The 13825-nt window shown below is 43.8% G+C and overlaps 1 protein-coding gene across 1 annotated transcript in view; it reads left to right on the forward strand.

Annotated features, from left to right (window-relative positions):
• Nucleotides 1-13825, forward strand: part of LOC142900819 (BMP/retinoic acid-inducible neural-specific protein 3-like) — a 53343-nt gene that overhangs the window by 11925 nt on the left and 27593 nt on the right. The window contains exons 3-4 of the mRNA XM_076045360.1: nucleotides 8464-8654; nucleotides 11121-11305. Of these exons, the coding sequence (XP_075901475.1) occupies nucleotides 8464-8654; nucleotides 11121-11305 (376 nt within the window). The remainder of the gene's footprint in view (nucleotides 1-8463; nucleotides 8655-11120; nucleotides 11306-13825) is intronic.

Below are 13825 nucleotides of genomic sequence, written 5' to 3' on the forward strand. Positions count from 1 at the left end.
CAGTTTAGCACAGTGTTGACAACCTGCAGGTATTATAACCACATCATTACTCTCAAGTCCGCCCCCCCCCTTCCCGCTCTGTCTTGATCTCACTTCCGCTCCCCCATTGTCTTGGTGGCTCTGGGTAGCAGAAACATCCCCCCCTGACTTTGCTTCTCTTCGCTACCGTGCCCCCCCCCCTCTCCTCTCCCCACACTCTCATTTGACTAAAACTCTCATCTTTTAGCGAATGGATCATTAGTAGCTCAATTAGTAAAGTTGATGCGTGCCGCCATGAAGGTGCCTTTCAGGAAGATTCACGCCGCGCAACTCACAATTTCTTTTGACGTCGCCAAAAGTGAAAAGCCGCTTTGTTTTCTTAATTCTTAATTTCAAAAAAAAAAAAGAAAAATCATTTCCCTTTTGCTAATGGTGTGTGCATATTGAGGAGGATCAGTGTCACATCAGATTATGCTCCGAGCAGAGAAAACAGCAGAAACGAAAATCTCGGCAATGTTGAGAACAGCAGTTTGAGTTTCCATGCAAGGTCTTTTAAATAAATGTAATTTGGTTTATCTTGCAGAGTGAGGCATGAAGGACTTTTCTCCAATTTTGCACAATTCTCTTTGGGGAGGTCCTTGAAATAACTTTGAGTCTACATCAAACAACTGTTTTGCGCAGCGGGTTATTTTGGTATCTGGGGTAACTCGGGTACAAAGCACACCAATGTGCTCTTGCTCATGCAATTTTGATGATAAGCAATTGTTTGTCTTTCTATGGTATATATTAATGAAAAAAAACAACAAAAAAAACAAAAAACAAACTGCTGATTAACTTTTTCCATTTTTTTAAATGTATGTGTCTATTAACCTAATGGAACACCAAAATATACACACTTTGATATAATATTTTATCATAATCATTACAATAGACTGTCTTGAGTTCTGCATGTAAACAATAAATGGACAAATCAGCGTATGTGGAGAGTTGCAAAAGCAGTATGCAGTCTCACAGTATCAAGATAAATATACTCTGGATGCCACGTTGCCTCTTTAAAGCTCTGCAATGCAAGTTGCAAAAATGAACTGACAATTAATGCTTGCTTCAGATAGGAAGATAACATTCATATTTTGTGCCATTAAACCAAATTGCGCCTCCTGTTTTTTTTTTTTTTTTTTTTTTACTGCATTTGTACTTGGAAGCTAATGCTTGGTGGAGCAGCATCAAATTAGTCAAATGATAAGAGGTCAATAGCTTGTGATTCACCAGCAATTCTGAGAGACCAGCTGTGCAACAGACGCCCACAAACACACTGTGTACTCAAACCTATGGTCAGGCAAATATTCAATCCCAGTTTCAATCTGTTTTCTATTACATATTTTACGCACAGTTTTTACGCCATTCTCTATTGTATTGCAGGTGTCACTTTCTCTCTCCATGTTGTTGCGTCCTGCAACTTTCTCGTTCCTTATCGCTTCCAGATATCTATTTGTTCTGCCTCTTCTGGGTTTGTTTACACTGAAATGGGCTATAACAACAGTAAAGATTGAGTTTTCACCCGTTTGTGAAATTTTTATTTGATCAGCGTGAATGTTAGCGCAACAAAAACATCCATCACGAAGCCTCTCTGATTCACCAAGACAGTTTCATTGCCTCTTAACTGCTTTGCAACCTCGTGTCAAACGGAAATGAAAATGTATCCTGAAAATGAATTGTCCGCTCACCCTGCAACAGTTTGGTTCCCATCGCAAACATGCAGCAAAGTGAGTCCTGCAACGCACAAACGGCATGAGCTTGACCTGCTCATCAGCTCCATTTATGCTTAATGAGTGCATGTGGTAAGAGCTTTATTTCTTGTTTATGCATGAACGCTTGTGTGCACCTTCATTAAATATTTGCGTTCATCCCTGTTTACCAATGGATATTAGTTGCAGTTGTTTTCCTGTGTATCGTGCGCGTGCATGTGAAATATAGAAGAAAAGAAAAAAAGTCAATTCATGAGTGCAATAAGCCTCTTGGCTCGCGGTGATACCTGGATTTGTTGCGACATAATGCATGAGCGTTATCAATTTAAAATAGCTGCTCAATACTGTATGAAGTGAGATGTGAAATTGGAGTTTTCAGAGTGAGTCCATTAAATAAAGGAAGCCATTTCATTAACCTTTTCACCCTTTCAACCACTGCTGCGTGTATTATTACGTAATGAAGGGGGGGGGGGGGGAGTTGACTCTGCGTATCAATAATGCGCGTCGAAACTTCCGCCAGCGAGCTACAGCTGTGCTGTCGCAGACGGATGGCACCTTTGCCAAGCGAAGCCCGAAGAAGCCCGACTGAGCTGTAATCTTCTCACAGTGTGGAAAGTGACTGTAAATGCAAATACCCACAGCTGCCGAGACAAATCTTTTTCTGTTCCTCTCCCTCTCTTTCTCTCTGTGATGAGCCGAAACGAGCTGTGATGTAGCTCATCACGCCATAATTAACGTGGCTCAAACCTCCGACAACAGCGGCGCGGCGGAGCCGCCGCGCTCGTTCATGCCAGACTAATTGACTCGCGTACGGAAGGCGAGTTTAACCGTAAATTCCCTAAAATGAAGCGGGGAAGAAGTGAAGGGGATTAATCTGCTTGATCTCCGGGAGTCACACACATTCACCTCGTGGAGTCTGGCTAATTTATCAATTACGTGAGGTCGGCGCAGTTTCCCCCGTCACGCATGTGCTGGTTCAATTAAGCACAAATGTTACTCTATATGCACATATTTTTTTTATTTTTTTTCATTTTAAATTAATTTTACTGACGGTTTCCTTTCAGTTCAGTTTCCTTTGATTTTATTGATGAGAAAATCTAAATGTTGGCAATTCGCACGATGAGAAGCCAAGTTTCCGGGCTGTATTTTTTTTTATTTTTTATTTTTTCGAAAATTGTGTAGCAGCCCTGACGCATCCAGTGGCCTTTCTTTTTTATTATCATTATTAATCAGAGGGTCATGATTCCACCCTGCAGCAGCTTTTACACAGACACTCCCCTGGGTGTTTTTCACAAAGAATAATGACAGGGAGCCTCGTCGTGAACAATAGGCTGGTGCATGTGGGCCAGCGCCACCGTAATAGTTTGTGTGAGGCCACATTGTGCGCATCTTTGAGAAAAATGTGGCCCTCTGAACGAAAAAGGGGAGCGAGCGTAACATTTTAAAGAGAAACAATGCGTTGCTCTCTGTTTGGGTTTCTTTGGACGCCTCGCACATTTATGATCTGCTGCATCAACGATCAAGCTTGGGTCTCAAAGAACCGTTTCTTTTGGGACAGTCGCCCACGACCCATTTGCGCCTTTCGTGCACGTGCACTGTTCATTCAGGGTCAATGCTGGACGCTTGCCACATATAATTGTGTTATTTTTGTTGCAAAGGCATTTTCATGTGTTTGTGTCTGATGCAGGCACACCTTTCTCTCAAACACCCATCGTTTTCATGCAATTTCCGTGGGATTTTTGGAGAGTAAGATGGTTGAAGGTTGAAGTTTTTCCCACCTCATTCCTTTGTGCATTGCGCTCAGAATCGGCCTTAAGTCCCCGAGTGCAGTTTGATTTCATTGCAGTCACTGACATTTGCCCACATGCTGCACGTGCACAGTTCCACCCGGCTCATAACAGGATGTTTCACCCTTGATGTCCAACATCCAGAGTGCAAGAACTACAAGAATTCACTTTTCTTGTTTTGTCTTATTAACAATAAGCAACATAATCATTTCCATTTGTTTGTGCCCTTCTGATGCAGCCAAACCTTATGAAACACATAAAGAAAATTCCCTGGCATCTGTTTACCAACAATAATTGGAATTGAGGGAAATCTTAAGGGTGTCTTTTTTTCCCACTTTTCCCACCTACTGTGCAAATATGTATTTATCTGTGCATTTATCTGTCCACTACCTGTCCTGCTCTATACTGAGACGCTCAAAAGCATTGCAACATAAATTCATTGTACCTGTATTTCCCTCCAAACATCCTAAACATACAAACCTATAAACAACATACATGATGAATCAGTAATCAGGCTCCCTGCAACAAGCCAGCACAACAACACGCGTTCCTCCACCCAGTGTGTGTTCTTCGAGTGCACGGAGCGCGTGCACTCGAAGGCAGGCTGCATGTACTGCGTGATAGATCTTGAGACGCTTGAGCTGGGGCGTGATGGACGGGTCGGCTGCCGTGAACGACTGCCGCCGTCTTGATCACAGGTGAAAGAAACGCTCGAGCTCTGCACAGTGGAGGGGCGCGGGGGGGGGGTGTGGAGGGTCGGGGGGGGTTGGAGCTGGGATGCGCAGCCCCTCTGCCACCTCCTGCCTGCCGAGGGAACCAACCGCCGCTGCCTTGTGTGCGTTTGCGTCTCAGAAGCTGCGTTTTTCGCAACATAAAAGCCATTTTTCTAAAAAAAAATTTGACAGGGTACAATTCACCTGCGATTTGCAGGTGTTTCCAATGAATGGTGTGAAGCGCATAAACTGTAATCCTCCCGAGATTTTACAAGAATTAAGTTTGTTTATATTGGTTGCTTTCCAGGACGGTTGTTCTATTTTTCTCTGTGGTTACTTGTAAAAAAAAATATTCCGTCTCCTCCTCGCTCAAAATCATAACGTGCCATTTCGCATGAAGTCACGTGACCCCGTGCCTCAGTCCACTGACGTGTAAATGTGAAAGGGTGTTTCCATGACACTTTTGTGATTTTTTCCTCTACGGATACGTGTGAAGAACCACCTCATGAGAGCGTAAAAACCTTTTAACCATATTTGAGAGGTTTTTCCAAGTTGAGGTGTTTCCATCACCATTTTTTTTATTGCCATATTTAGGTTTTGCACAATTCTAGGGGGGTGGTGGATTGTCATGGTTTGTCGCCGGAACGCCTAATGGTGAAATAAAACCTGCGGTCGTCCGTGCAGGGAATGTCTTTTAGCAGCCAGTGCGTGTGGAAGTCGGGGTGGACGCCTCTCTCCCTCGCTCCCTGTGTGACTGAGTGTGAGTCAGAGTGAATGACGTATCCTCCGGGTAAACCGTGGCACCACTTCCACACGTCCGTCACTGCGGCCCAGCTCCTCCTCTCCCTCGGCGCTGCTCACTTCCTTCCTGCGGACAGAGGGAGAGCGACGGCTAATGGCTGCTCGTTACAGCCAACGCCGACATGAAACGGCTCTTAATGAGCTGCTTTCTGTTTTGTTCTGTTTTTTCTTTTTCTTTTTTGTTCCATCCCTGCAGGGTTTGGTTATTATCGGTGGGGCATTGATTGGTGGCAGGCCTCGCACCCTTGGGGAGGGTTTGGTTGGTGGGTGAATGGTGGTGGGGGGGGCGGGGGGGGGGGGGGGTGAGTCCTCGCACCACATTCAGGGGTTGAAGGCAACGTTGCTGCGTCTTTGTCGAGCGGCTGGCTCGCAGCTGTGGGGCGTCTTTGCGTCGGGGAGTTGGAGCGAGTCCACAGAGCGAACAAGTGAGGCGCGGCGGAGCGAGCAAAAAAAAAAAAAAAAAATGCCTTCGCTCCTTTGAAATATTTACTTTTTCAAGCGGCGCGTCGGGAAATTAGAATTTTCGCAAACGGAAGCTCCATAAATATGCAAACATACATAAATATCTTGCTCACCGCTGTCATTCAGAATCTATTGGGTTCCCCAAAGCAGCTGACACACATTCCCAGTGAATCCACGGCTCCTTCCCGGACCCCTCCTGTCACCATGGCTTGGAATCCAGAACCGGTTCTTTTTTTTTTTTAAAACCGGCGCCCGGTGGTTTTCGATTGGTTGGAAGCGTTTGGCTGCTCGCTGAACGGCGCCGCTGATCGATCCTGTTTGCTCGCACGCTCTGTGGTTTGACTCAGAGTGAACACGCCCACGGCCAGCATGCAATAGCATGTTGTTGAGGCAGCAAGCTGTTACTGCTACTGTTGCAATGAGTTGTGTTTAATAGCCATCACAGCTTAGCCAAGTCGAAGAAAATGTTAACCTCCTTTGTTGTATGAATAATAAAGAAAACAGAACTTAACAGTTGAACTTTGGCTCAATTTGTTTTTTTTGTTTTTTTTTATAGAATTCTGTTCTCAGAAGAATGGTTTATATTGTTGTGAGGTATAGTATTGCTTCCAGCTTGATGCTATAGGAGCTCTATTGTTGTGTTATGTGGCGACACTCATTCAGTGGGTCTGTTGAGGTTAAAACTCAGTTCATTTTCTGGCAGGAAATCTCTGTTTTCAGGAACTTCTTCCCATCAAATGTCGTCAATGCAAACCTTGTCCTCTTCTCTTGCCTCATCCGAAGAATCGATAAGAGAATCGGTGAGGTATCGGATCGTTAAGCAGTATCAATGATGGAATCGGTAGATTTTTATCGATTCCCTCCCTCAATGTAATGGAGCCTCGCCATGATGAACACCTGCTTCCCTCTACCTGTGTCTGGATGAATTAAACACGCTGGCTCTCTCTCTTCCTGCTCTGCAGCTCATTGCTCACGTGCATCTGGATTTATGGACTGCAACTCAAAATAGCTTATAGTTTCATCTCCATTCACAATACTCCCAATTCAATGCACTGTCAACGACTGTTGTGATCTAGTGTTTGCTATTTCGTGGAACTGGGTCCACGTCTGACCGTCCTTCCTTTCCCTGTTTTTTTTTTTCCTCAGCCGTTTTGAGCCCTCTGAGGCAAATTGATTTTTTTGTGTGAACCTGGGCTATACAAATAAAATCTGATTGATTGACCTATAAAATTCCCTGTGCTGCTGCTGTGAGAGGAATGTATTAGGCCAGGAGAATTGAATGGGTAAGCTTACTGGTGGTGAAAATTACAAATGCCTGGTCACGTGTTTTTTTTTTTTGGTGTGGGTGGTGGATCTATATGGACTCCATGTGGCTCTGCTGAAGTACACGGCGGGGGGGGGGGGGGGGGGGGCTGCTGCATGATTTTTATCTCCGCAAGCCAATTAATCGATTCAACCATTCTCCCGACTCTGTGTTTTATTTTGTTGCCTCACTCGTACTGTCCTCATCGATCATGTTCTCTGAAGCGGCGTGAACGCACTCTAAACTGCCAGGCACTTAGTACTTTAAGAACTTGCCATGATTTTTTTTTTTTTTTTTTTTTTTTTTTTATAACGGGGTTTGCCGGACGCTGTGTTTCAGCTCAACGGGGGAATTCAATAGAGAATCCATTAGTGAAAGAAATAATAATTGAAAGAAAAATACCACAGTATCAGACGTATCAGCATTTATCTCATCATTGTAGTTGTCGTTTGTGTGCGCTCTTTGCACAGGGGTTGGTGATTGGTGTTATTTAAAATAATGAGATTAACATATTTTCCTGCTTTGTTTTTGAGTCTATTTTAAAATGTTTCAGGCTGTGAAAACGTGTAAGAAACACTAAAAGGCCGCGGCAGGAGTCTCACCTTACACATCAACAGTTTCCTTTACTATAGGACACAATGCTAAGCAAAGACATGGACACATGACTTAAAGTGCTGCTGCCTTCTGAAACATGAATGTTTCCTCGTAGAAGCTTACAAATGGGAAATAGTGATACCCAAATACATAAAAAAAATTGTTGTTCTTTTAGTTTTTAAATGAAAAGTCGACAACTGCCTGTCGTGGTAAGAAGGTGTCAAATCATCCCCCTGTTGAAGGCCTTTTTTTTTTTTTTTTCTTTCCCTCAGCTGTATTTGAATAGCGCAAATCTATGCATCAAGCAGCAGCACTTGGTCGCGTCCCGGTAGATAAAGGCAGCTGGCTCGCTCCAAGGCCGGGGCTGAATATCAAAACGCCTTTAAAGCGAGACTGTTTCGCTCAATGACGGACCCCACCTCCGAAAGCGGCACGACTCCATCCGTGATTACAGACTGTCCGGCGCCTCACGGAAGCCACTGGAGATGAGAAAAGATTGTGCTATTATTCAAAATCGGCAGAAGAAACACAATGTTTTCGCCGCGGTGCGAAGCAATCCTCCGAGCCCCGAGGCGAAAGCAGCGTGAGGCCCATTCATCTTCTAAAGAGTGGCACGCGAGATTCACTCGGGGGGGTGAGGTGTGTGCGTGTGTGTGTGTGTGTGCGTGTGTGTGTGCGTGTGTGTGTGTGTGTGTGTGTGTGGAGGGGGAAGAAGTGGGGGGGTCACGCCAGCATCATATTTTTCGCCTGGCGAGGAAACCGATCTGGCGACGAGTCTCCCAGCGAGGGCCAATCTGGGATCTTGTCCACTTGGAAATCACAACAGTTGGCTGCGTTTGCTCCCTCTTTGTTGTCTTTCTAATGGAAAGGGTCTCCGAGCGGCGCCCGCATCCCTGTCACTTCCTGTCACCCACACAGTGGTTCTCTGGAGCACCAAGCACGCCAGTTGTTTTGCGTGTTAAATGCCAACAGCGTCGACCGGCTGGATGTTTTTACTTCCTTCTTCTTTTGTTGTGAGTTTGGAGAGCTCACTGCTTGACCCCCCACTGAAGTGCGTGTCCGTGTTGCTTGCGTGGCAGGGAGTTCGGCCGCTGGAAGGTGAACAGCCTTGCCCTGGAGAGACAAGAGAACAATGGCTTCGCCCTGCCGCTGGACCCCGAGTTCCTGCAGACCATTAGGCAGCTGGGCAGGCGGCCCAGTCTCAGCGCCATCACTGACAGCATCATCAGGAAATACGGGACGCACTTCCTGCTCTCGGCCACACTGGGAGGTAAGCACAGCACCAGGCTGGGACGCTGGTTTGTTTGATGCCACGTCTGAAGTTTCTGACGAGCAGGGCTTCTTCCAAAACATTTGAATGCAACAATTCCTGACTTGAGGAAAGCCAACACCCGTACACACAGAGAGACTGTTCATTTCAATGAAAATAGCTAATGGAAAACATTCTTTTTTTAGGTCTTTATCGTGTCTGTTTTGGCGTGCCAGCTCACACAGCAAGTGTGAATAATGACAATTTGCACATTAATAGATGTGCAAATTGTAGATTTTTTTTCTGTGTTACTGTTATTCAGATTTTACTTGACTTTCTTCATCGCAAGCCCAGTTGATACATCATACAATTACCTCGGCAGATTTTTATTTATTTATTTATTTGTTTTTTTTTAGTGGGTGAGGCTTCGCTGCATAGGCTAGTGCTAGCAGTGAGCAGCTGGCCAATCACAAGTGAGTAGGCTGTTCCAAGGCGGAGCCACAGATGAGGTCTTTTTGTGAGACTTGTTCAACTTAAACTAGGAGCGTTTTAACCAAACAGAACTTGTTTATTGTTGGAATGGAGACCACAAAAATTAAATTCTTACATTTGGAAATCATAATAGGGCCCCTACATTGGCTCAGTAATGTGACATTTTTTTGTTATTTTGATTTCATTCACCATGAACCATCATGAAATATTGTATTAAATCTAAAAAACATGAAGTCAGACGATTCCATGGGGCCAATTTAACGTTGATCATCTTAAACGCTCCAATCTGCTGTCACACGCTACTAAACAAGCGGTTCCTTTCGACTAATATCCACATTAACAGGGCCGTGCAAAATGGATCCCCACCATGACACAGCACAGCATTTAACTTTAACTCTTTTACAAAAAGAGTTGCCCTTGAACAGATTTTCATCCTCATCTCAGTGAACCTAATTATGCTGCTAAATAATCAGGAGAAACCACCAAATTTAATACTGAGGTTAATTAAGTTTATCTAACTCTTTTTAAGGTACCATTTTGGTTGAGTGATTTCAAGGCACAAATTCCATTATTTTGCCTCTCTGCCGTCAATCTTTCTTTTTCTTCTGGAAACCGTTCTGCAGAACGGTTTCCAGGAATGGGAACGAGTCATGATCGACAAGTTAAGCAAACTTTACAGCCGTCAGATTGTACTAAAGTTCCTGCTACATCTGAACAATTGTTGTTGTTGTTGTTGTTGTTTTTTCCCATTTTACAAATGCCAGTGCATTCCCAGTACATTGTCAGGGTTTGTAACAACAGATTTCTGTTCGCCAGAGTTCTGCACAGTTACTGCAAAGCTCCAATGGCTATTGCCTGCACAAATCTGGCTCCGGCTGCGTGCCTGGCTCTTTTCATCTCCTTTCGCTTGTGCAAAAACTCTCAAAGCCGCAGTGAATACCGGCAGGTTTTCAAAAAATAATTTTCACAAGCGAATGCACATCATGTCGGCCAAGTAAACAAAAGAAGAACAGTTCGTGCACAACCTCGTTTGACCTTCTTTGTTATCATTATTGTTCTTGACTTAACATTCTTGCTCACACTCCTTACTGTTGTCATTGTGCCACAAATAGTGGGAGTATTATAAACATTACTACTTAATGTATAGATGTGTAAGATTATGAATGCCCCAATAATGATACCAGTATTGAGTATCAGTACCGATACCGGGGGTTTAATACTCAACTCATACTTAGTTGTATATCATAAAATATGTGCCAATAACATGACACAGATACCAGTTGTATATGTATGTATATGACAACTTGCTCGAGGAAAAAATATTGTTTGAATAACAGAACATCTCGGGGAAGAAAAATGAAATAACGTAATTATATAATGTGAAATGGCCTATTTAAGTATTCGGTATCGGCGAGTACTGCAATGCAAGTACTCGTACTCTGCTCGTTCCGTAAAAAAACTGGAATCGGTATTTTACATTCATTTCTTTTCACATTTGGAAAAAGTTGCGTCTGTATGTTGGTGGAGGCAAAAATAAATAAATAACTATTCCCTGCACCAGTATTTCTCTTAGGCTTTTGTCTTCATGTATATTTCATAATGCCGTTGGATGTTATGGAAGTTTCAAGGCATATCATTGGACAGCGGGAGGAAAGGGAGGTGACCTGGTGAGGTGGTGCGTTGACCTTTAGACTCACCCATCCGCCCTCAGGGGAAACACGCAGTACACATTTAAAGCGTCTTCCCGCTTCAAACAAAACCCACAACAAAATCCACTGCTGCTCCAGCTGATATACATATTCTCTTTAATCAGTGAAAGTCTTCCCGCTCCTTGTCAACACACCGTCTCCTTATAGATTTTATCTGTGTCGCTATTGACCGACTGCGGGTTAATATTCGCCAGCGCTCCCGCCGCCTGGCGAGGAGCGTGGGTGGCAGCGGGGCGCAAGTCGTTATTGAAATTTCACGCTGGTATCTGTGTGCACGCATTCGCAGGGGAAGAGTCTTTAATGATCTTTGTGGACAAGCGGAAGATGAGTCGGACGTCTGAGGTGGCCGAATCCAATGGCACAGCTGTGACTCTGGAAGCTCTGCACCAGCTGGCCGCCTCCTACTTCATCGACAGGGAGAGCACTCTGCACAAGCTGCACCACATCCAGATCGCCTCCACGACCATCAAGGTAAAACGCCCGTCGCTCGCTCGGCTCCAGTTAGGCACACGCATGACGGACGCCCACCGGGTTGAATTTTCTCGCCGTTTGTTTCTTTTCTTCTTTTTTTTTTTCTGTGTGTGTGTGTCATGGAGACAGTAATGAAATTATATTTAATTTCAGGGGATAAACTTAATTATGGTATTTTGAAAACAACTGGTCTTGATGGGCTCAATCACCAAAGAATTAATTAGATTGTGGCCTGTGTGGTTCGTTTGAATAGAATTTCTACAATCAGCAGATTGGGTTCATTTTAATGAGAAGAGCTGGGTCCATATTTTTCCCCCATCTCTGTGGATTTAGTCTTGAAATTAACTCAGCAGACCCGCTTTCATTTTAAATGGAAGATGATTAATTGAGTTACTGAACTACATTCCACCAGAGTCTGCACGAAAAAAAAGGATGTAGATCTTTAACGGGAGGAAAAGCCTGGTACAGTCAGAACAAACCTCATCCTATTAATGTGGGAGGTCTTTGGACAAAAGGCTAATGTACTTCCCTCCACTGAAATAAATGATGACATTCCATAGTTGTCGGAACCTGGTAGGAACCTGTGAAACACTTGCTGCTTGGCAACGCGGCATAAAAAGAATGTACTACAGAATGTTATAATTGGTGCTGGTGCTTCTATATGGATGAGCAACCTGAAGTCTAAGTTTTGCCTCTTAAATTGACGCTTTGCGACTCTGGAATTATATTATTCCAGAGGGTTAGGTCGTTCTGAATAGTTTCTCACATACTGCTCTGTCCCCGCTCTGCCCCGCTGATGTTCTACTTGGATACGTGCTGCACCGGCCTAACGTTTGCTCGACAGATGAACCTCCGTTGCCAACTGATATATGGTTCCAAATGGGATGTGAGAAAAACATGTTTGAAAAACAATCAAACAGGAAATAGTCAAGTAGGTTCACTACCAGAGTTGGGACAGTGCAGTTTGATTTTACACACATCGAGTGATGCTCAGATATCTAAAGGATTGGTCTCTCCTGTTCTTTTTTGTTTGTCTTGCTTTCCTGATTCCATGTTTGCCTATTATTGGTATATAAATACCAATGAAAGACCTGTTAATTCTATTAAACGCTGACCATAATGAGTGAGATTTCCCACCTCCCGCCAATAGTTTCTATTTGCCTCTGCCTGTCGTTAAAATAAGGTCCTCAGCATGTCCTGTTTCAAATGTAGCCTTGTGAAACTGTGGTCAGGGTATTGACACCGAAAAGAAACTGAAAATATTCCTAGCCCCTTGGTGGAAAATCTAATTTTCCCCGGAGCTTTTTCATTTGTATGCATATATGCAGCTTCTTTGATGTGACATCGGGGTAAAAACGTACCTGCGCAGGATTTGACCGAATGAAAAGTTGACGCGAGCCGCATTGTTTGCCTCAGTCTTTGCTCCTTCAAAGCGCATACTCACGGGCTCTCATACGTGAAACACTGCGCTACGCATATCAAGATATTGTTACATTGTAAACATCGCCTCGCATCTTCCGCCGCTAATACCTCCGGGGCGTGTGTTCATTCATCACGCTGTCATGTCTAATCTACAAGAGTGAATTGGATTGGCTGGGTTTTGCCCTCACCGTGAGCTTCACCGTGAGCCCGATTCTTCCCTATTTTTTCGGACGTATCTCTTTTCTCACGCGGCTTTAATTTGTTTACGCTCACTCCCGGTAAACAACAGATTAACGTCACAGTGTCGACAGTATCCGAGACCCGCGTAACATCAGAGGCGATGTCAGCTTCTTCAGATCGTGCCCATGCGCTCACCGCTGTGCATACGGCGGAATACATTACTTACGTACGTGAGGAATTTAGGGGCGATTTGCTCCTGATCACCTGAACAGGGCTTAAGAGCTTGTGACGAGCTAAAGTACCGAGGATACTGAGAATAGAGGACGTTATGTAGAAAATGACAAGGAACAGAGGCAGGATGGTGCGGCCTCTTGCTTTGAAATATGAATGGCACCACAGTGTCATCAACTATTTACAAGCATATAGCAAAACGTTTGACTTTTTCATAGTAATTAAGTTGTTATTATCAGTAATGAAATATTGTAGAGGTTATTAAAGCATTTGTTTATTGTAAAACAGTCATGACCAAATAGGCCGTGACCAATTTCTTTTGCTTATATTTCATATCTGCCAAGTTTTAGTTCAAAGCAGTCTTAGTCGTTCTTTGCATTGAAGAATCAATTACAAACAAAGCAACAACAACAACAACAAAAACATGGGCGCTGCAACAACTGTTTCCTCCGAGAGAAACAAATAATGGCTGAGGACTTTTCATTGTTTTTGCCATAAACATATATTTTGGTATAATTTACTCAGAATACTAATGCTTCCTCTTCCACTGAACTGAAGAAAAGTAACAATGCAAGAAAGGAGGACACTTCACCAGAGGTTCAGCCATAGTTCACAGTGTGATGAGAAACAAATGCGAAAGAACAAGAATTATGCTCATTCCGGAACTAAAGAAACGAAGCTAAAATA

The sequence above is a fragment of the Nelusetta ayraudi genome, unplaced genomic scaffold (genome assembly GCF_046127955.1).
Source record: "Nelusetta ayraudi isolate G7.1 ecotype Tasmania unplaced genomic scaffold, CSIRO-AGI_Nayr_v1 ptg000084l, whole genome shotgun sequence".
Classification (NCBI taxonomy): domain Eukaryota; kingdom Metazoa; phylum Chordata; class Actinopteri; order Tetraodontiformes; family Monacanthidae; genus Nelusetta; species Nelusetta ayraudi.